The following is a 23,324-nucleotide window of genomic DNA, read 5'->3' as shown; positions in this document are numbered from 1 at the left end:
TAAAATCACTAGATTAACAAAGTACCGCGATGAGAAAAACGGAAGTGACGTATCTTTGGAGTCAAAATAGCGTGGATGTTATAACCTATATGCGTTTGTGACATTGTGTAGATGAACTGGTTAGAAAACGTCGAAAATGCCCGGTTGCTGTATTGAGAATTGCAAAAACCGCAGCGAAAAAGGCTTCCGTTTATGATTTTAATTATTAACTCATATTTTTTTCATAGTTTATATTTTATATTATATAAGAGTTCCTTTCTTTTATGTTTTTTAAAACAAATAAAAATTGCAAAGAAAATTGATATATCTAATTTACCATTTTACTTTATAAGAGGAGTTCCCCTATTACCGGACGGCACCTAATACATAAAACTCGTCTTAATACATAATATATATTCATACATAAGTTTGAAATAACCGCGTCATGGAGCCAAAATGGCGGCAGTTCGCGGTACTTTGTTAATCTAGTGACTTTACACGGAACATTTTTCGGGACCACTTTCAATCTACACAGTTATGTCTCCTTAGTCTTACTTCATGGTTACCGCGTCACATCCTGCATCGAATTTGGCATCACTGCAGTTCGATGGAAACTGGTGAAAATTAGACCACTGTCTACCACGCCATTTTTATTTATATATGTATGGATATGGATGGAGTAATGAAATAGATCGGATTGATTGGGTCGTGTAAATTTGTTCAGACAGATTTGTTCGACAAATCCGTAATAGTCGAGACTGTCGAGAGTTGGTTAAAAGATGTGTCGCTTTGCAATATGTGTGTGACGCGAACCATCGGTGTATGCAACGGGCGACATTTTCGTGAATATTTGATGTGAGAGCTGTTCACGCAACGCTCGATCGCGGTCCGTGTGGTCTAGTGTGGTGTTAACCGTGAACCGCCTGCAACGTTCTTCCCAGTACTTTTATCATTAAAATGGACCACCGCCAAAAGGTAAGCCAACAAAAGCAGTTCGAATGTATAACGAACGACGCGTCTGAAAAAACGATATTTTTCTCGTTTGTCAATGGATCTTCGGAGAAAATTTAATTAAGCACTTCGACAAGGCATTGACAAAACCTAATAGCGAATTCGGTCGATGCATATTAAAAGCTGCTTTACAGAAATTAACAAAGTTAAATGTAAAAGTATATAAATATTTTAAACGATTATATTTTAAACTATCTACTAATGATATTGTCACGCTATTTAATAAAATATATATGTATCATTTCATTGTCAAAGTTGATTATATTGTATCACTGCATTGAGATATTTTATGTAAAGCGGCTTTCAATATGCTACACTGATCCGGTGTAGTGCGAGTGATCGAATTCATCATACTGTCGTACAACACGATAGAGATTTATTTATCAGCAAGAATTACAAGAATTATTCGCATATTTGCGACAACCTGTCTGTCCGCGCGTGCTTCTCATAGAGTTGTCAACGCTACAAAAACCTAATGTTATTTTGTATTGTCTCTTTCTTGTTGTGATCTATTGTTTATAGGTTTATTCTTTGTAGCTGAATTAGTATAATATACACTTGTACTTAAGATGAAATAAATATATAGGATGTATACTAAGTATTAGGGGGTTGAGTAGTAATTAGTTAATAAATTAAAAGTTAAATGAAAAGTTCAAAAGTTAAAAACTTTTAACTTAATTTAGTTAATTTTAAATAAATTAATTTTTAATTTAGTTACTTTTAAACTTTAATCTATTAACTTTTTTCATTTTGAATTGAAGTTTTTCTATTTTTTTAAATATTAATGTTATTTTCTATAAGATATTAAACATTAGAGAATTAGATTAATTAATTAGAAAAAGCTCAATGATTGTGTGATGGGTACAGCTTTTGTAGTATCCAGAGATAATGGATTGGATCTGCATTTAAGAAACACTATCAGTGCTATGACATGGCCAACACAAAGAGGAATACATTATTACGTACATTTTTAAAAATTACATCTAATTTTTTTTTATATAAATATCCAAATATGAAAATACGTTTGTAAAAGTACTAAAAATCAGTTTTTTATTATGTAAGAAATAATTCTTGTAATTTCATGTAATTTACGAATAAAATATTAAATTCATTTGATAATCTATATCGTAACTGCTTTATTATTTAAAGTAATTTGATTTTAAGAAAAATTAGAATATATTTATATTTAATAAAAATATTTTTCAAAATAAATTATTTAACTTGAATTAATTCAATCTTAATGTAACTTCAACTGTAGTTTTTTATTTATTCAACTTTTAATTTAACTAAATTAATTTTATAAGCCATTAACTTTAACTTAATTCAATTTAAAAAAAAAAGCATTGACTTACTCAACCCTAAGTATGCTAAAAGATTTTAAGAGGTGATTCCTCACATAAATTCAAGGCGAAAACTTCATATGACCATACAAAACAGCTCAGTTTTTTTTTTTAGAGAAGATCGGCTTATTAGCTGCCCTTGATTGAATAAAAAAATAATCCCAATAGATATGTGTGAGATAGTGCTAATAAATGAGATTTTATGTCCTTCAAATACATACAAAGTTTCATCGTAATAACTCAAATAGTTTTAGAAATTTTGTAAAAAACGAAATTTTTTTTCAACTTTGACATCCTATATCTTTGAAATTAAACCGTTTCGGACATATGGAGTTTTTGTCTTGAATTTGTGTGAGGAATCTCCCTTTAACATCTGTTAGTATATTTAAGTACACCCTATATATCTAGATTTTGACGAAAGCGAGATAGAATACTTTTCATTTGATGACATAAGTCGGCACAAGCATCATTCTATCTTTCTTGATATTCACTGAGTAACAAAAATAAAACGACAATTATGTCGATTTGTGTCACCAAATTAAAAAGCATCTATAGAAAATTTTAGTTGAGTCCAACGCGACAAAGAATAGATCTTATGTCTCATGTCAAGTTTCATCTATTATTTTACTTTACCAGATGATTGTAATTCCTCAACAATCAAAAGTCAAAGTCGAGGATGATGATGACGAAGATGTGGAAGCACTGAGATTAGCAGCGCTTAAGTCGTTACGAACAAAAAATGCCATGCATAAACGGTTAGCGCTATCGCAGGTGCAAAAAGTATTACCACAAATAACACAATCATCTCGTTTTCCATATAAAAATCAACGATCTATGAAAAAAAATTACTATCATAACAGGGTGCAACAAAGGCAAAATGGCGTAAGCTTTCAATTTATATATTATTTAATTAATCATAACAGTAATTTTATATGTAAATATTAAACACTATCATATTTTACAATGTATTAAAATATATTTGAATAATTTTTTTAAGAAGCTTTCAAAATGTGTTTAAAATTTATATGATAATTTGTAAGTTTCTGATTCAATATCTTCAGTTTGTACATTTGTATTTTATATTTGCAGAATGTGTATTATCAGAGCCATCGTAATCCGAACTTGATAGCAATAGTTCCTGTAGATGAACCTTCTCCACTTCAACAAGTCCAATTAGCTTGTCCCCTAGAAAAGACTGAGTCTTGTCTAGAATCGTGTCCTCAAGGTAAGCTTATATTTTTATGCAAAATGAATAATACTAAATATATCAATAATAATGTGTTTTTTTTTGTAAGAATAAAATAATTATGTAATTGTATGTATAATTTTAGAAGTATCAAAATTCCATCGTTTTAAAGATAGTGGGAGTGCTTCTGAAGAAGAAGATGTAAAGGAGCAGAAAAGTCTTGCGACCTCTATAAAGACAGAAATTATATCAAAAGAAGAATCTGTTGAATTTTCAGTAGAGGTGGAAAATCAGGAGGAAACTACAGAGAATCTACAGAAGAATGGTGATGAGCAAGAAGAAGATGGCAATGATGATGATGATGTCCTCTTAATGGCTGATCTTGAAGAAGAAGACAGTTTAGAACGCTTAATGGATGAGATGGAAAGGGAAATGAATGATGAAAATAAGGTATCTGAAAAAGGAGAGAAAAAATTGCATAAAGTTTGCGAAACTAAAAACACAGTGAAAAGTGATGAAGGAAGTAAAAATTTAGATCAGAAGACAAAATTAGACGATAACTATGGTAAGAAGGAAAGAAATAACATTATTACTCCATCTTTGACCACAATTATGAAAAATGATAGAAGATCAGTCTCTCCACACGTAACGAGTCGAGTTATTCAAAAGCGCAGGTCGTTATCTCCAAGGTCGCGATCACGAAAGAAATCGCCAAGAAGATCTCCTAGAAGATCTCCAATCAGACAAGTGAAAAAATCTCCGAGAGAAACATTGACGAGGTATAGATCGCCTCCATTATCACGGTATTCTCCTAGATCTAGATCACCCAGACTCTCACCACGCAGATCTCCAAACAGAACAATTACAAAAAAATCACCGCTTAGAAAATTATCGCCAAGAGGCAGATCACCTAAACTTTCGTCGCGCTCCAGATCGCCTCGGCCACACAGATCAAGATCACCGAGACGATCAAAGTCTCCAAGGCCACGTTCCCCTAAAATATCACGCTCTAGAACGCCAAGATTGTCAAGATCAAGTTCGCCAAGGTATTCACCGATTAGATCTCCTAGATCCAAATCGCCTAGATTATCGCCGAGAAGAGTGTCACCACGTCGATTACGATCCAGGTCTCCTGGTTTATCTTCTCCTCGAAGAGGATCGTCTCGCTTGCGATCGCCAAAAGCATCACCGCATAGAACACCATCTCGTTTGAGATCACCGCGACTTTCGCCACGCAGGTCACCGTGGTCATCTCCAAGACATTCACCCCGTCTTTCACCACGACGCAAGCGATCCCCGAAATGGTCACCTAAAGAATTACCTAGAAAGCACGGTCCACGTTCCATCACTCCAGATAATCGAGACGGATATGTGAGAGAATCGTCTCCAATTTTTAAAAGTACAGAAATGTCCAGAACGAAAGCAAAGCAGAAAGATGAAACATATGAAAGACCAACAATGGTGACGGAAATAGCAAAGGAATCTGTTGATATAATTAGTGATCCTGTACTAGAAGCAAGGAAAAAGAAATTTGAGTCTATGCGGCCTATCGATCCTGTAAATGCTAATAAAAGGATTAAATTATCCAAAAAACACACCACGAATACGAAAGTAGAACCTTCAGAAGGAGCAGAAATTCAATTGAGTAATGCAAGAAAAACAAATAAAAATGTGGAGGAATATGATGTTCAGGAAATGGATTTATGTTTGGAAGTAGATTATGAGTTTGAAGAATGTGAAGAAGCAATGGAAAATACATCGCCAAGCGCTTTTACAAGTACTATAAATATAGAGGCGGAACCACAAAAAACAGAAAAAGAAAAATCTAAGAAAAAGAAGAAACGCGATAAGGAGTTATATCAAGTGGGAAAATTGAAGAATGAATTACCACTTTCCGAACGTATTGGAAAGGACAAGAAGTGTAAGAAACGTAAAGATATAGTCACTGAAGATGTGGACGCTATATTTGAAGATATAGCCATAGATGAGGAAGGAGATTTACGAGCAGAACTTAGCAGAAGACGTGCAGAAAGATTGAATAGAACAGTGCCGATTCAGTCCGCTAGATTGGTGCAGTCAGCTTTTAAAGGCGTTGTTAATGAGTAAGGAATAATACTGTATACAATATTATATATTCTTATCTTCTTTTATAAATGTCACTTATTTTGTTTTACGTTTCTTTGTAGAGCTGTGAAAAATAATGCAAAAGCCAATCAGAGGCATGTCATTAATACTGATGAAAAATGTAAGTATTAATTAAATATAGATATATATTTAACATTAATTTTAGTCAATCTTTCTTTCTTTTTCATATTCAAATTGCTTTTAATAATGAATGTTTCTTTTTCTGTAGCTAATCAAAAGGAAGTTAGGCGAGTTACTGTACTACATAGATCGTTAGCTGAATTACATGATTCTGAAGGTAATTACAATACATCTTTTTAAAATGTATTAAATATTAATAGTATTTATAAATTTTGACTTACAATACTATTAATTATTTGAAATATTTTCTTATTGAATTGATTATGTATTAGTTCTATTACTTTTCTTTATTATTCTATTAGTTTTCTGCACGCGCATGTGTGTGCGTGCGTGTAAAGAAAAGTAATGTCCATATATGTATAATATAGAATACACACACATACATACACATACAAGTAACTAAAAGTATAAACTTCGTGAGTAAGCTCTTCACATGCTAAACATGAAAAAAATTCGATATATATCTGCGAACCTGTTGTTGTTAGATAGCTTAAACTGTTTATTAATGCAAAATGGAAACGTAATGTTTATTATTATTAAAATGGTTCAGAACAATGTTTGTGTGTGGATTATTATTTGTTTGTGGATTAATTAGACGAGAACCGATAAGCAATCGTTTTGATTGTAAATAGTGAATTAATAAACATTTGTTTGATCGTAAACCGTCTCATATACATATATGGAATGTTTTTTAAAGCTTCGGACGCAATTATTTCCTAAACAATTCGTTATTTTAAAAAATGTTTCAAGTGGAACTTACAGTGGGTAATCAAATTATTAGAACCATCTGTATAAATTAACATTTTACGTTAAAGTTGCAATTAATTTTTAGATTAAAATATAGCGCGCGATACTATGTTATTATTTTTTTATGAAATACTGATATTTATAAATCTAAAATATACCCTTGGTACCATTGTAGATAACACTATCTCTCACTTATACGTCATTTAATCAACCCTATTGAAAACCTTTGAAAATTGACGAAAAGAAAAATTTCTAAAGAACGTATCATCAATGAACGTCAATTAATCGTGCATTTGATTAATGTGTGTTATAGGAAATAAACTGTTTAAAATGTATAGAAAGTATGCCCAAATTAATTGACACGGTAATTGTAACAACAAAAGGTGGCATTACCATATATTAATTTTATTGTCATTTTTACTTTATGATTCATAATTATACAAGATTACCCTTTTAGTGCATATTTATCTATTAAACATTATTATGTGCACAAAACTTAATATACTGATTTTATTTCTATACAAACTCGAAAACCCCATTTTTCAAACTACGGCTCTAATAATATTATGATCACCCACTATACTTTATAATATTTAAAAGTGGACCTTTTTTTGATGCTCACAGATCCTCTCGAGATGAATGTGCCTCCCAAGATTTTAAGGTGACCTTTATTTTTTCTTAATAGAATTATAGTTTTTTACATATAATATAGTTTTTTTACATAATATAATTCTTATAATTATTCTGTATATAAAAGTATTAAGGTAGAAATACCAAAAAATCAGTAGTTTATGAGATATTTTATGTTATATTTTGTTTAAGAAAATATGTAGGCAAAATAGATAATTTGTAAAATAAGCAATTGCGTTTTCTTTACATCAATTGATTTATCTCATTATTTTGTTCATAAAAGTATCAAGGTACGGTTATTAAAAAATTAATACTTTACGAGATATTTAATATTTTATGTCAATATGTGTGCCACAATAAAGTTTAAAATATCTCGTAAACTGATTTTTTGGCATTTCTATCTTAATACTTTCATAAAAATAATTAGAGGAATCATATTATGTAAAAAAAACTATATAATTACATTAAAAAAAATAAAGATCACCTTGAAATCTTGGCGACACGTCCACCTAGAGAGGATCTGTGACCAACAAAAGATGTCCTTCTCCAAACAAAGTAAATTCCACTTGAAACATTTTTTGGCATAGCGAATAGTTTGGGAGGTATAATTGTGTCTGAAGTTTCAAATGGGACACTCTGTATATGAAGAAAAATTAATATAAAATAAAATTTTACAAACTATTATATTCTTATTTTTCATTTACAGATGAAAGTACTCTTGATTCGAAGGTACCTGTACGTCTCAGATTGGGACTCAATAAGCAAGTGCAAGAGTCCAGGGAATCAAAGGTTACTCGTAAAGCAACCAAAAGACAGGGTCGTAAGGTAAAGCACAAAAATCATTTGTCTCTAAAAGATCCTGAATATATTTTGTAGTGTAAATTATGGCTTTGTATCTCTACTCTAGATTTATAAGTAGTGTGATACTTATATTTTGTGATACTATCAAGCTAAGTATATGAACAGATACGTCTTGAAATATTGTTTATATTTTCATTGATAATAATAGAATGATGGTAGATTTAAAGATATCAAATAATGAAATCTTCAAATCATTATGTTTTATAATTTATTATAATTTTATGTGAAACGATGCAATCTAATGTAAACTGAATAATAATAATTAACTCTTATAATTGAATTAATGAATTGAATTAACAAATAGAATTTTTTAATGTGCTACTAATGAAAAAGTATCATATTTTAAAAGAAAATATTTTTTATTTATAACGGACATTATCGTTTTATTAAAAATATTACGTGGTATATTATCACAAAAAATAATTTATCAATCGAGTTACGTGAAATTATCTACAGAACAATATTGTGTGCCTTTCATTAATATAACCAGAGAATAATATATAAATGTCGCGAGATAATTTGCATTATTGAATTTTGTTAAAGGAATGAAGAGCATGTTTTCATGAAGTAGATATAGATTTTGATAAGATTAAAAAAAAGTAACAATGTAGAATTTTTTCCAAAAATGGTTTACGTTTTATCGCGTAATTCTAAACTCAGTAGAGTTCAGTAGAAAATAAAGATGATCTGTTTTTTGTTTAGGAATAAAATAAATACGCGTTCATCCGATTGCATATGCGGTTCAGGTTATCGCTCATTATGTTGTCAGCTCATAGGAAGATGCGCAGATTAACGGCTACGTTATCTCGTTTGAAACATTTATGAAGCATCTCCTTTTTCTTTTAAAGTATAAAGTACAATAACATTTAGTTATTGTACATTTAATTAAAGTAATAATACTTGAGAATCCAAATTTCGATATCTTACAATTTAGATGTACTCGATTATTTATCATTATACATTGCTTAGGAAAAGTTGATTACGTGTGATTATATTAAATCATTTGTTGTGTTGAAGAATGTGTACATAATTTACTTTGGTCGTACACTTAATAAACAAGAATCATTAATAATCCCAAAGCTACCTTTTAAAAAACCTAAGCATATTTTACATGAAAATAGTAATGTATAGGTATATTTTAATTGTATATAATGCTTAATACTGATTAAAAAGAATATGTAGTATAGTTGTAAATTCGATTGTGTGTGGCACCAAATATCTTGTACAAAATATCGTATTAACAAACAAAGAATGCAACTTGTTAAAATTTATTTGCTACGTGACGTATTTTTAATGAAAGCAATCTGTAAATGTTAAGATCTGATCTATGGAATTTTATAAATCGATAATACACTTTATTGTGTACATGTATTCGTTCTATGGCAGTTACGAAATTTATTGTGGTAGTAAATTAACAGATAAAATAATCATTTTTTATGTCTATTTTATACTGAAGTATACTACATTTATATAAATGTAGTGTATTATTCTTCAAAATTGTTTAAAATTGTATACACTAATTTTATACGTTTGGCGGCAAATTACTGTAAATATTATTATTATTATTATTATATATTTTTATTGTATCTTCTCAAGAAGATACAGTTTTATTCACAGAAGAAGATACAATTATACTTAATATAATATATTTAATTATATAAAGTATATTATATTTAATGTATTTTACATAATTATATTTAATTAATAGCCGCAGAATAATATATAGTATTGCTTTCAATTATATTTCCATATTAATAATTAGAACATAGTATACATCACTAAAATATATGTATAGCCCTATATACGTGAACCTTTTTAGGTTATTGTGCATAAACTCAGTCTATTTCGGAAATGATGTTCATATACCAAGCTAAATACCTCATAGTATCTATGAAGGTGTAAATGCTGCTTTTACGTCAATAAAAAATAATATGACATAAAAATTTTTTTCTCTAAAAATGTTTCTATAAGTAAGATAAGAAGTTTTAATATTAGATTTTATATGTATATATAATGTACATATGTACAGGGTGGGTCATTTTAAATGAATACACTGAAATATCTCGCAAAATATAAAAGGTACGGAAAATGTTTTAAACAAAAGTTTCGAGGGGAAAAGTAAATGAAAAACTGGTCGTCCTAGAGAAGATGTCTTTAAAGTCAAGATTACCTAAAATTTTTGTAATGAAAATCCTAATTTTTTATTTCATGTTGATATAGCTGATAAGCTACAATTTGTAAAATATTTGCTCCATGATTTGTAAAATACTTAATGAAAAAATATTTTATTATAGTGTTTGGAAAAAGTATATGAAATAAAAAATCGTTTTCACTTAAAAAATTTTAAGTAACCTTGACTTGACTTTAAAGACACTTCTCTAGGTCAACCAAAATTATCACTTTCTTTCTCCCTAGTAACTGAGCAACTTTTGTTTAAAACATTTTTCCATATCTTTTATATTTTTTTTTGAGATATTTCAATGTATCACTTAAAATGACTTACTTTGTATACAGGGTGTTTGAAAAGTAATGAAAAATCTTTCGCATAGGGATAGAATGGACTAAACTGAGAAGAAAAATCCTTTACCATTTTACAATTTTCGCAATGGTTAACGAGATATTAATTACTAAATTAACTATTGTGAAAATTGTAAAATGGTAGAGGACTTTTCTTCTCAGTGTAGTCCATTCTGCTTCTATGCGAAAAATTTTTCATTATTTTCCAAACACCCTGTGTATATGTACACATATATATAAAAGTGATAATAATAGTAACCACATATGCGTGCCTTTATTTAAATTTAATTAAAAATATGTAAATTTTTTTTTAAATAGTAAACACGTTAATGCTATAAACGTGCCGGCTAAAACGAACATTTTAGCATCCCATTATATTTACACATCGTATATGTGTAAATCTGTGACATCAACTCTAAGAGTTGTTAATTTCTTTATAGCTAGGTCTATAACAAAAGACTGAAATGGAATTATAAGCCTTAATCAGTCCATAAATGTTATGTGATATTTGAAGGGATTTTTACAGTTTCCCTTTTGTGCGCGTTTCAATTATCTTAGAATAACACAGCTAATTATGCGTAATAATATTTAAAAGACGGATTAAATAATGGTATTTAATACATTTATACATGGAGTAATTCTCTATGTATACAAAAGTTTTTCTTAAAGATTTAATTATAGCACATATCAAAAATATTTTATATATGTTACAAATGATCTTAACAAAAATAATTTATACGATATATAGAGATATATTTATTTTAACGGCATATTTTAAGATAACTTATTTTGCAACCGTTGTTTGCCGCTTAAATTTTTAAATTTAATATGAAATTTAAGAAGAATATTCATTGTTTTATATACATATATGTATGTGTGTGTATGTATATATATATATATATATGGTAATTATATTTCATTTCAACTTCTGTGTTATTCTATGATGCAACTGCGATTAAATCACGATTCTAATTGTTAATATTTATTTAATTTATTAAATTAATTTTGTCATAGGTAAATACAGATGGGAATAATTTATTGATAATCTTCATAACATTATATAATTGGATATTATATAATTGGATATTATTATAATTTATTAGTACCATACCTATAATTTATTTTAATTTATGTTTATCTTTTATATTTCATTATTAATGATAATTCTAGATCAATGTTATAAAAAATTAAAATCGAGATTTTTACGTTAACTTTGTGTCATTCTTTTTATTAAAAACAACATTTACAATTTTATTTCGTGAACAATTTCTATATTTTAGAGATCAAAAGAAATTTTATGCATTATATTTTTACATATTGTGATAAAATTTTGTATTTTATATTTATTATTAGAATGTTTAACCATCTGTAATTTACCGCGCGAACGCATTGTGCGTATGAATGTACCTATTTATATATCTAAGTATATTTGTACTTATATTAATCTTTTCTACTAAAAGAACAAAACGATTATCGTATACTTCCTACTTAGTGACGTTGATATCAAGAACGAAATAATATCAGTAAGGTGTGTTTCCTACGTCACTTAGACTTAATTGAAAATCTTTTATTTCAGAAAATACAGAATAAAATATTTTTCCAGCTATTTGTTGACTATTTCTTTTTATACCGAAAATACCTCAAGTTCCTGGCAATTCAGCTCTCACATTGCCTTTTATCTTGTTATAAATCGTGCGATATTATTTGACATTGAGTGAGCGGCACTGCGCTTTATGAATATGTATAAGAAAAAGTTCTTTCGGTTTAGACACGCAAAATAGAAATGTAGAAACTAAAGAATTAAAAGTGTAGGTAATACTTGAAATACAATGCGAACAAACAGTGAAAGTAGTTTCATGTCAATTACAACCGATTATGTAATTATATTGTGCATACGTTGCATCAACTTTAAATTATTGTAAATATAATTTGAATAATATGATCATGCAAAAATAAAAAAAATAAAATTACGATGTATTATTTGATGATAATATTATGTGTACTATTTAATAATAACTATTTTAATAATAGCGAACATATAGAAATAGTTTTTATTTAGATCTTTTGCAAGTAAAATTAGAAAATTACTGTTTTTTATATTGCTTTAATTTTAATAAAAAATGACGGAAGAAGAATAGTTAGAAAATTTATATGCAATTTCATTTCACAAAACATTAAACCTGCTTATACTTTCAATATATAAATAGTTACATACTAATGCCCACATTTCCATCTATAAATGTAGATTAACTTTAATCTCGATTCGACTTACTTTTTCTAATTCTAAAAATTAGGAAAAAAATGAAGAGTAAATTGTGTGAATCAAAATTAAAGTTAATCTACATCAATCCTTACAATACAAGGTACAATTTGGTGCCTCATCCGTTCAAACATAGATCATTAGAATGCGTCGGTTTTTTTTTTCATCTATTCAGAATGCTTCAAAAAATCTTTAAAAATTCACCAACATACTTTCAACTTTCTAGAATAAATATTGAAACTTCATTTTCACTCAAAGAAACTTGCACAAACAGGAATCGCTCGGCCACTAGTGACTCGACCTTGTACGGTAAGGGTTAATGGAAACGAGCATAAAAGGTAAGAGATAGAACGATCTATTCGAAGGTTCAAAAATTGTACAAAAAATTATCCAGAATAATTAATACGCGAATTAACGATTGAATTATTAAAAAAATGTTGTGCCCTGCATATTTTTTATGTCCGAGATAGGAGGATCTATTTGATCAGTAGTTCTAGAACACCCGGTGTGCCACTATCGTGGAGTAGACTAGAACGACGCAGACAGGCGAAGTGGTTGCGGATGGTGCAGGCGCAGGCGCGAACTGCTCAGTAAACTAACAGAGGCTCTTATGAGACTGGCCTGGCAATCAATGGCATGGCAGAATGCTCGAGACCAAGTTCTCTTTGACCATAGTCCGTGCAGTGCGCGCAGAGATTACAGTTTCTCACCCTCTCTCTTCGGGGTGTGCGAAGAACACCGCGCGCCGAACACAGCACGTTCTCGCGTGCATGACATGCGAATCCTCGAAAATGAGATTGCGCGCGTGGCTCGCGCAATAAACGCCTCGTAATAAGCTGTGCGCTTCTAGTAGCGATGAATCGCGCCACTTTGAGTTAATTAATTAATTACGTCGCGGGCGAGTTATTAAATAACGTCGCGTCGAGCGAGCGAAATCAGGGAGTATCTCGTTTCTATTCGATCGACACGAGTCTGCGATCCGTATAGCGCGACATGCCGTTGTGACATCAGTCATCCGTGATAAATCGACAAATTAAGCGGTTGAATCACCGGGTGGACCATGAACCATGGATACGCGGCTCGAGAACGACGCGACTTCAGAAGAGAAACGTAAGGAAGGTATGTGCGACGTTATTCTACTTCGAGCTCGACTTCGACGTCTCTTTTACTTTTCAGTCCGATGAAATCTGGGAATGGGCACGCGGCTTTTTGCGACAATACGGAGTTGTCTTATCGTTATTATTAATCGTTATTATTAATTATTATGTTAATAACGAGGTGATTGCTTTATTTACAACGTCGGCGAAGCAGTAGTGTTTAAAATGATCCAGGATACTTATTACGGTTCTTGAAATGAAATGAAAATTACAAAAGCATATTTACTTGTTTGACCAATGAAGTTACTAATATATTCAATTCGCTCATGTTTGTACTTTTGTTTTATCTCGTACAACGCTTTTGTACCTCGTAATAAAAGTCTTCAGTTTTGAAATTCTTGCTAAAATTAGTACGTAGTCTATATGTACATCTCGTCGAGATTCATATTTCAAAGATGATGATGTTGAACTATTCTCCGAAAGGGATGATTTTTAACAATTAATTTAACGCGCGCGCGCGGAGAAAATTGTTGAAATTTTCAAATTGAATGGAAGGGCTGGATTTTGAGTTTCTTTCTATCAAAAGTATTTGATGATATATGCGACAATTCCCGGATTAGATGGATTTATTCGCCGAATGCATGCCTTTATCCGAAATCTGCCTTTTGTAATTTTGCTAATAATCGCTCTCTTAATAATTGTGCTAATAATGCTCATAATGACGGTACAGTGTAATGTAAAATTCGTGCTTATCCTGTCGAGAACTTGCCATTAATTTTTAACACCTAATGCCGCTAGCTAAAACGCAATTCATTCGCTTCATTTCAGGGCACAAAACCGACTTAACTGTACAAATACTTATTGTATATACAAGTGTATAACTGTCGTATACATGTAGCTCCAACATATCGAAGTTGATTTTGTCTCAACTTTCCTTTATCGAGATCAGATATCGAAGCTCGCGGAAGTGGTCTCCGTGTTTGTTCGTGCCAAATCGATACACAAAACGAGGGGTGGTGCTTATAACGTTGGATATTTTTTCTTATCTAAATTATATCCCTCGGCTTCGTATAAACCCTTGTTTCGACTTTGAATAATATTACAGCGTTAACGTATTGTTCAACGAGCAGAGATCTTTATTGCCACTAAACTTGCAATTGTTAGATTATTGTAATAAACAGCGAACGGAAACAAGTCCTGGATATTTATGGGCGTTGTTGCATGTGCGAAGCGACTCTTGTGAAGAGCGTTTACCGCTGATACACACCTTCAAGCATATCGGGAGATCAACAAGTACATGCATTCGTAGGGAAGTCGCGATGTGCACCAGGTGCTTCGCATGAATCGGTTCCAAGTTTGTATAGCCCAGTGTAGCGCGGCTAACGTTAAACGCAAATCTCTCTTTCTAATGACATGTTTCAAAGAACGCGCTTAAGCCATGGGTAGCGGAGGAGTTGGTGAAGTACCAACGATATTTCACCCCCGACGATCGCGTACGTCGAATATAACCTTCGTCGAAGATCAGCAGACCCACGGTCCGTTCATCACTCCCATCCAGATTGCGCTCCACGCTTCAGGTAAATCTGCGCGTTGATGTATAGATTGCCTTGGACCGACCTCTATCCCTAAGTATCCTTTCGGTCGCAGATACCGAGGGGTGAAACTAAGGAAAGCTAAGGAAAGTTTATTGATAACTACTATCATGAATAATTATTCGAGATTTTGAAACATTGAAGATTAAAGAATTAATGAAAAGTTTCAGTAGTTTTTAATCTCATCTTTATCTTAATAAAATTTTATGTTAAGACTTTAACAATAAAACAAAATTTTGTCGATTTTTTAATTGGATGCCGTCACAGAACAGTTCTCATTTAATTGCAAAATTATATGTATGTATTGCACTCTGTCGATGTTAGAAATAGATGAATAATTTCAAATTTTATCAAATTTTCCGAAGCAAATTACGGGTTTATTTGACGTCGAATCTGTGGCTGGAAGAAGATACAATGGGTTTAAGATGATATCCTGCATAGTTATCATCGACAATTGCATTTCGATATTGGTTGGAGAATGCAAAATCTAGCAACGATGGATTCAATAGCGTAGTATCTATAGTATTTATATCCAAGAGAAGAGAAATTTAGAATTTTAAAAAAGCCTGATGTAGCTCTTTAGTAATAAGTTTTAGTATCAGTATTTTAGCATTATTATTAAAGTGCTCGCATGATATGCACATAACATTTCGCTGAGCATATTTCGCCTAGTATTCAAATAAAATTGCAAAATTTCAAAACTAGGACATGCTTATATTAAATTAAAGAAAATCCGCGCGCACATAAAAAATGTTTTTAAAAATTACTTTCTGCACATTAAAATTACACGAGCGCACACAATTTACGTAGCTTTTTATTCAGACAGAAAAGCCAGATAAAAATAAATTTAATCCTAGCTTTTTCTCATTGTTTAAAATTTATAATCCACAATAATCTATGGATAGTTATCTATGGATATAGTTAGTTAAAATACACGCTGTCTAAAATTCTCTTTACGCACGAATAAATTCAAATAAAGGTACTATGAGACACCTTGAGACGAAGATTCGGTAAGAATGTCAATATTTCAGGATGCGAGCAACAGCAGGGTTGCAACGTCGTCGACGGATGCGGCGATTCTGCGCCAAGTTGTCGCACCCTAGAGGCTACGGGAAGTGTTGGCAGCGGTGGCGATAGCGGGACCGGCAGTGTGCAACCGACAGGCCAAACTCAATCATCAACTCATGTGACCTCTGCTCCGATAATTCAGCAACCACAACAACCGAGCTCGATTTCGGCCTGCGTCGCCTCCTGTTGCGCGGAAAGCGCGAAGAAGGTCGATTGCATCTTTAATGTGAAGTTAAAATCGCGGATAATATAGATGAAACAAAATAGAGATTAGATAAAACGCTAATGATTAAAAGAAAATCATTAATACTCAAAGTCCATTTATATAATATACAATTATATATATACAATATAATTATATAAAATTATATATATTTTTATTTAATTTTATATAATTATACATAAAATATTTTTTCTCGGGTATATATTAACAATATTCATAATAATATTCTAAATCAAATACATTTTTTAGTTCTATAAACTGCGCGCCGATTTAGAGTTTGTCGAACTTGAAACGTCATCATAAAGTAAATTGGAAATAATATTTTATAAATTATATTACTAAATACTACAAGTTACATCTTAGGACGTCCATCCTGGAAAGCTGAGGTCCAGGTTTAAACTAGCTTGAGTGATATTTTTTTTAATGAATTCTTTGCAGTATTTTAAAATATAATTATTAGTATCATTATTAAAATTAATCAATGTCATTTGTGATATTATTTCCATTTATGATTACGTTTTAAGTCCAACATGTCGAATCGGTGCGCAGTTTATAAAACTGAAAAATATATTTGAGAATTTAGATATGAATACTATTATAAGCATTAAGATCCGCTTCAATCAAATTTAAAGAATTCTTTCTCTTTATTTTTTCTCTTGTTCTTTCTCTTTATTTGTGTTATTTTATCGATCGATTTTTCCATTTATTATTGACATAGGTATGTGTGCATTTCGTTCAAACTTCGATTATTTTTATAAGAAGAAGAAAATTTTATTACTTCAGCTATATATATACCAAGAAGGAACTGAGATTACTCTTATAATTGCAGATCTATTTCGGGGTGTGCGTGACGATATGTGTAACCGCGAGTTGGGTCGGCGCGACTCATTGCATTAAGTATTTATACTTTCATAAATCAGATAAGATCTCGGAGACGTCCGAATCCGCAAATTCCTCTGTGAGCGGACTTCATCATCAACATGTAAGTTTATTTTAATCTCCTTTTATCTTTTTCATTTCTCTCTATCTCTCTCTCTCTTCTTTCCCCTCTTTCTCTCTCTAATAAGATAATGTTAAAGCAACTATTATCTTCAGATCATTCTTCCGTACGATGCGCCCTTCTTTACGACGTGGTTTTGTACCAATTGGGAAATCTTATATTTTCCGGTGTACTTCATTTGTTGGGCTGCGAGAACCAAGTGCGCCACCCCTTCGGAGATAATAGCTGAGAGTCTTCGCGGTTTCCGTGATAAGGGTTTCACTGGCGGCCGCTTCTTAATTAGATGCAGTCTTTTCTGCAGCTTATGGGTCATCACAAATTATTTGTATATACTCTCGCTAAGAATACTGCTAGCCACGGACGTGATGGCATTATTTGCAACCAATGTGTCATGCGTCTACCTACTTTCGTGGGTCATTCTTCATGAACAATTCGTAGGTGTGAGGGTGAGTAGATGTAAGAAAAAAATCGTTTAATTTTTATTCTAAAAATATGCAGTTCCAATTTTGTTGTTAAAATTTCATTTTACCTATGTTAAGGGGGAGGGACACTGTGAAATCTTAAAAAAAAAAATCGATTTGTGGATTTTCATTTTAATAGATGTGCATTTTTATGTATAATATATTGGTACTCTTACGTATATATCTTTACATATACAAATATACATATAGTTGAAATGTATTCTGCATGAATATGTATACTTTTTTTATATAGAAAGTTTTAATTTTATTATATTATATAATTTTATTTATTATATAATATTAAACTCAACATAAAGTTTTTCTAATTATTTACAGATAGTCGCGGTGATCCTCTGTAACACTGGCATTGCGCTTTTAGCTTACATGGACGGAATAACTGGAAGTCCAACGCTAGGAGGTGTCGTTTTAGCTACAGCAGCGGCAGCTGGCTCTGCTGTTTATAAAGTAAGCGTAATATCTTCTGAATTATATTGCAGTTAAAACGATATAGTCGTATACGAGATATTAAATTTTTAAGAGAATATTTTGCTCATTCAGGTCCTCTTTAAGAAAGTAATAGGAGACACTACGTTCGGCCAAATGTCTTTATTTTTTTCTCTTATCGGTTTATGTAACGCCACCTTATTATGGCCAATTTGCCTGACTCTGTATTTTTCTGGAGTGGAAACCATACACTGGGCAAGATTACCTTGGGCAGCTTTACTCTCTGCCAGCATCCTCCATTTAGGTCTGAACTTACGCTGAACTAGATTACTATTCGATATAACATATATCCATAGCGAAATGTACTTTGAATGATTTAATTGTTCACAGTTGCGAATATGCTCGGCAATTTCAGCATCGCACTCACCTACGATTTATTCATTACTCTTGGATTAATAACAGCTGTACCTGTATCTGCTGGTAAGTAAAACACACATATACACACTCTCTCTCTCTCTCTCTCTCTCTACTATTATTTTAAAATAATCGTAAATTAACAAATGGCTCTTTTTAATAATCTATTAGTAATCACACATTAAAAGTAAAGATCTACATTTATAGAAAGGATGTAGAATAAAAAATGTCTTTTATTTGAAAATATAAACTTTGAATATAATATTAATGAAATTACAAATAAAGAATTATAGCTCCAAGAATAAATCGAAAGAAAATAAATTGTGATAAATAAGTATGTCGATGAAGGGGACCCGCTCCGATGATAATGACCATGACATATGTTATCAAGGTCATGATCCTAAAAGACCTCCAACAGTGCAGGTTTTAGCCATCGCTCGTTATTCGTTAAAAAATTATTAACAAAACAAGTTTAAAAAATAACGTATTATTTTTGCCATATATAATATTAAAAATAATTAAAACCTGTTGGAGGTTATAACCTTGATAACATATATCAAGGTCAAGATCATCGGGGCGGGCTCCCTCCATCGGCATATTTACCTAAAATATGCAATATATAAACGTTTCGATCCTTAGATCCTTTTTAATGCGTTACAGATAAATAGTTGCAATGATAAAACAGATATTAAAAAAAAGTTACCTTTTTATTTCATTGTTATTTATAAAATCTGTTGCTTACTAATCGTTAATATAATTATGCAGCATTGGACGTTATTTTTTATGGAGCGTACTTCATGGGCATGAAATTAGCAGGCATGATCTTCATAGCGGTGGGTTTCTTCCTCGTAATGTTCCCGGATAATTGGCCAGATTACATAACAAGACTTCTTCGGTATGTTTTCTCATTCTGTATTCTATTTATACAACGCGTTTCTATGGTATGCACTTTTAATTCGGAGTTCATTTAATTTATCTTTTAGTCTTTAGTTTCTCTAGCAAACTCTTCGTCCGTCCAAGACAATTTGTATCTCTCTCTCTCTATACATCTACTTTACTTTTGCAACAATATCGAACTGTTGTTTTTTACCTTATTTGGCACCAGAATAGAGGCAGCGCGTAGTCTCACTTAAGTAGGATATGCTTGACTCTTACCTATATATATATATATATAAAATATAATATATATATATTATATATACATTTATCTATTATATTGCCTTAGTTTTGCGATTTTTTCAAAGCGTAAAAAAATATATTTTATAAATCGCTTTGGTAAAGTAACATAGAACGTTTCCTAGAAAACTTTATACGCCCGTCTTCGCAAAACGTACATGGTTTCAATAAATACCCCTTTCGTCGCGAAACGTACCTGATTAAAGGCGCGACAATTACGAAAAGATATAGGAATTTTTTTTTTTTATGAATTTACTATATTATATTATTTGCAATTGTTTTTCGTTTTGGAAATCTTTAAGTTTCAATATGAATTTTGTGTTTAAACAATTGTTGCAATTTGTTTTGCGTCTCACCAGCCTTTACTTCGCAGCTTCGCAGCTAAATACATGCGATGACATTTTCAAATCATACGAGATATATTTTGTTTTACTGCATAAATACGAACTCAATTATGTCGACTTATGTCAAAATATTGTAGTTTTCTTTCGCATTTAAAGGCAACTCGAGCACATCGTCACGCTATACATAAAAAATAAAAGCTAGCATTGATATTGTTTTACAGGATGCCTGGAATATGCAACAGGTTTAAAGAATAATTAAATGAGTATATTTGATAGCAATAATGTAGATAATGACAATATAATCGGGATAAAAAACTACAACACTTTATATACTTTTTTCAAAACTAACGATACATTAATATTTAGATACATCATGAAATACATTAATTAATATAAGCCAAATTTTTAACTTCTCTTATTCAACTTTGTTATTTTAAAAGCAATTTTAAAAGCACTCCGATGCATATTTAAAATAAATTTTGCAATTTTATATTTGCTATTTTTTATATGATTGTGTGAACAGCCCGAGCACACAGTTTAAAAATAAACTTAAGTAAAAAGAATATTTTTTAATATTATTTTCGTATATTTTTTTTTTTTAATATTTGAACATTCAAATTCACCAAATTTATTTGAATTGATAGGATTCATTTACAAACTAATTTTAACTCTTTTTATTATACAAGAATAATACACTTAAATATTATTTAAATACTACTTTCTTATTGTTAATAAGAATTATGCAAAAATATATTTGATGATATTTACAAAATTTGTTTATTAAAATAAAGTAACATATTTTCGGCAGTTAAAGAATTTGAACTGTTAAATAACTGTTGTTTAAATAAAAAAAAAGGATTAGGAGAATAAATGATTCAATTTGCTTAAGTTGCTTGTTGTATTGTCTTTGAAATCGATATCATTTCATCACTCGCTTCCCAACAATCAGGATCCATTATATGCTGTTACAGAAACGTAGTCCTCATGAGTCACAGTACAAGGTAAGAAAATACATCTCATATGTCTTGCTCTGGTTTTACTGAAAATTCATCCTTTCTCTCAATAATTACCTTTTGAATCATTATTCAAGTAGTGTAAGATTGTAATAAAATAAAAAAGAAAGTTTCTATATATATGTAAAAAATAGTGTAACAATTGAAATATTAAAACTGAATATGACTTTTTAAAACTATTTCAATTTTATATGATAAAAATATATATTCTAGCATTTTCCGAAAACGATTATAACGTGCAGATATTATTAATATAATACAAAGAATCATGTCTGAATCAATAATCAGAATTTTATTCTATTGTTATACAACAAAGACAAATTATTATTTATTTATAATAAAAGTAATGAATACGTTTAGTAATGAATATAAATTATTATTTATTTATAATAAAAGTAATAAATACGTTTATAAGAATAAATAACGTTTCGGAACCATTAATTCATTTGAGATGAATTTTCTGTAAAAGAGCAAACGGTATAAATGTCAATAGGCGCATGATTTATAACATTTTTTCAATTTCTTCTTCATTCTGCATGCATATATTTAAGCTTGGCTTACTTTTCGTTGCCTTATTTTTTTACAAACAAATCGGCATGCCTCTTCTTCACGCTTCTTTTCCCCGATATTATTTTTCTTTTGATCATTCAGTTAGCTTTAATGCATTATGTGTCTGTATTAGCCATTTTTATACACGTTCAAACCCCTATTCAAAATTGGATTGTAAGACAGATTAGATTCAGGATTAATTCTATTATTGCCCTCGGAAATCTTAAGAGATTGCTTGTCTTACAGTCATATTCGTAAAGCATCCTGGAACGGTATACTATTTTACCCTCAATATATAATTTAGTCACGTGCTCTTGTTTGTTCGTCCCATTACCTCATCTGATTAATTATATATGTATAGTAACCTGATCATAGAAATCTTGCGATATTCGTTGTAAATTATTTGTATCCAAGCCATAATTTTTCTACTTAAAAATACCAATTTTCCTTTTGGAAAAAAGGTGAGATAAAAAGATAAATATTTTTTTGAAAACAAAGAATAATGATAGAAACCGATAAAAATAAAAATTAGATATATCGTGTGCATAATTAATTTCCGAAGAAATAAGCACTTTGATTTCCTTTCTAACAGCGTCTTAAAAAGACTAAAGTATGTATTAGATGTATAAATTAATTCGGTGCTTTCACATTTCATGTCTTTTAAAACTAAATAATTTCTTTTGCGGTTTATAAGTGTACCACTAAATAATTCTCACGTAGGTTTGTTCGCATCGCATGCTTCAACATGCTCCTACTTAAATGTGATATATATATATATTATGTATATACATATATATTACTATAGTATCCAATCATTCAATTATAATATAATTAATGGATTGTGATGAAAGGCTGGAGAATCGCTAGATTTCTATGACACAGATGCCCGTATCCTCCACCCCAATCTGCAACCTACCCCAAGAGTTAACGTGCATATGAAGAGAACATATAGTCTTTAAGTAAGAGAGAAATTCGGGTATCGAGATATTCAAGCAATACGCGACAGTCCCTACCGATTATGTTAAAAAAAAGACCAACGAGACCGCGCTGCGAGACATACTGTCGAGAGGAGCCACCGCAGGTCTACCCCCGTATGAAGATAATCGAGAGATCGACTTATGAGAGTCTCGGACTTGATATATATATA

At 30.7% G+C, this 23,324-nt stretch overlaps 2 protein-coding genes across 6 annotated transcripts in view; both read left to right on the top strand.

Moving 5' to 3' along the window:
• The first annotated feature begins 622 nt into the window (after positions 1-622).
• LOC108721651 (serine/arginine repetitive matrix protein 1) lies at positions 623-8,937 on the top strand. 2 transcript variants are annotated; one of them, XM_018446298.1, is made up of 8 exons: positions 623-954; positions 2,967-3,212; positions 3,420-3,555; positions 3,662-5,618; positions 5,703-5,761; positions 5,870-5,938; positions 7,865-7,983; positions 8,722-8,937. In XM_018446298.1, exons 1-8 carry the CDS (start codon positions 937-939, stop codon positions 8,725-8,727), a joined length of 2,610 nt encoding a protein of 869 aa, XP_018301800.1. In that variant the 5' UTR covers positions 623-936; the 3' UTR covers positions 8,728-8,937. The 2 variants fall into 2 exon arrangements, with proteins under 2 accessions (XP_018301800.1, XP_018301799.1); XM_018446297.1 differs by lacking the exon at positions 8,722-8,937 and having other exon boundaries at positions 7,865-8,081.
• A 4,491-nt stretch (positions 8,938-13,428) lies between these two features.
• LOC108721652 (putative thiamine transporter SLC35F3) overlaps positions 13,429-23,324 on the top strand; it is a 12,898-nt gene continuing 3,002 nt past the window's right edge. The window contains exons 1-10 of one of the 4 annotated variants that reach the window (XM_018446299.1): positions 13,842-13,915; positions 15,318-15,470; positions 16,517-16,761; positions 17,606-17,758; positions 17,872-18,222; positions 18,574-18,702; positions 18,796-18,985; positions 19,072-19,161; positions 19,861-19,990; positions 21,587-21,616. In XM_018446299.1, the coding sequence (XP_018301801.1) occupies positions 15,332-15,470; positions 16,517-16,761; positions 17,606-17,758; positions 17,872-18,222; positions 18,574-18,702; positions 18,796-18,985; positions 19,072-19,161; positions 19,861-19,990; positions 21,587-21,616 (1,457 nt within the window). In that variant the 5' untranslated portion in view covers positions 13,842-13,915; positions 15,318-15,331. Of the gene's footprint in view, positions 13,916-15,317; positions 15,471-16,516; positions 16,762-17,605; positions 17,759-17,871; positions 18,223-18,573; positions 18,703-18,795; positions 18,986-19,071; positions 19,162-19,860; positions 19,991-21,564; positions 21,617-23,324 lie in introns of all 4 variants that reach the window. The other 3 variants (XM_018446301.1, XM_018446302.1, XM_018446300.1) reach the window with 3 other exon arrangements.

The sequence above is a fragment of the Mycetomoellerius zeteki genome, unplaced genomic scaffold (assembly GCF_001594055.1).
Source record: "Mycetomoellerius zeteki isolate Tzet28-1 unplaced genomic scaffold, Tzet1.0 scaffold179, whole genome shotgun sequence".
In the NCBI taxonomy this organism is placed as follows: domain Eukaryota; kingdom Metazoa; phylum Arthropoda; class Insecta; order Hymenoptera; family Formicidae; genus Mycetomoellerius; species Mycetomoellerius zeteki.
Note: the sequence above shows the minus strand (reverse complement) of the source record. Positions and strands in the feature narration are given on the sequence as shown.

What these genes read in the sequence shown, in the direction of transcription:
- LOC108721651 (XM_018446297.1), top strand. An exon ending in TCTAGAATCGTGTCCTCAAG is followed by an intron (nt 3,556 to 3,661) that starts GTAAGCTTATAT and finishes GTATAATTTTAG; the next exon opens with AAGTATCAAAATTCCATCGT. An exon ending in CATTAATACTGATGAAAAAT is followed by an intron (nt 5,762 to 5,869) that starts GTAAGTATTAAT and finishes CTTTTTCTGTAG; the next exon opens with CTAATCAAAAGGAAGTTAGG.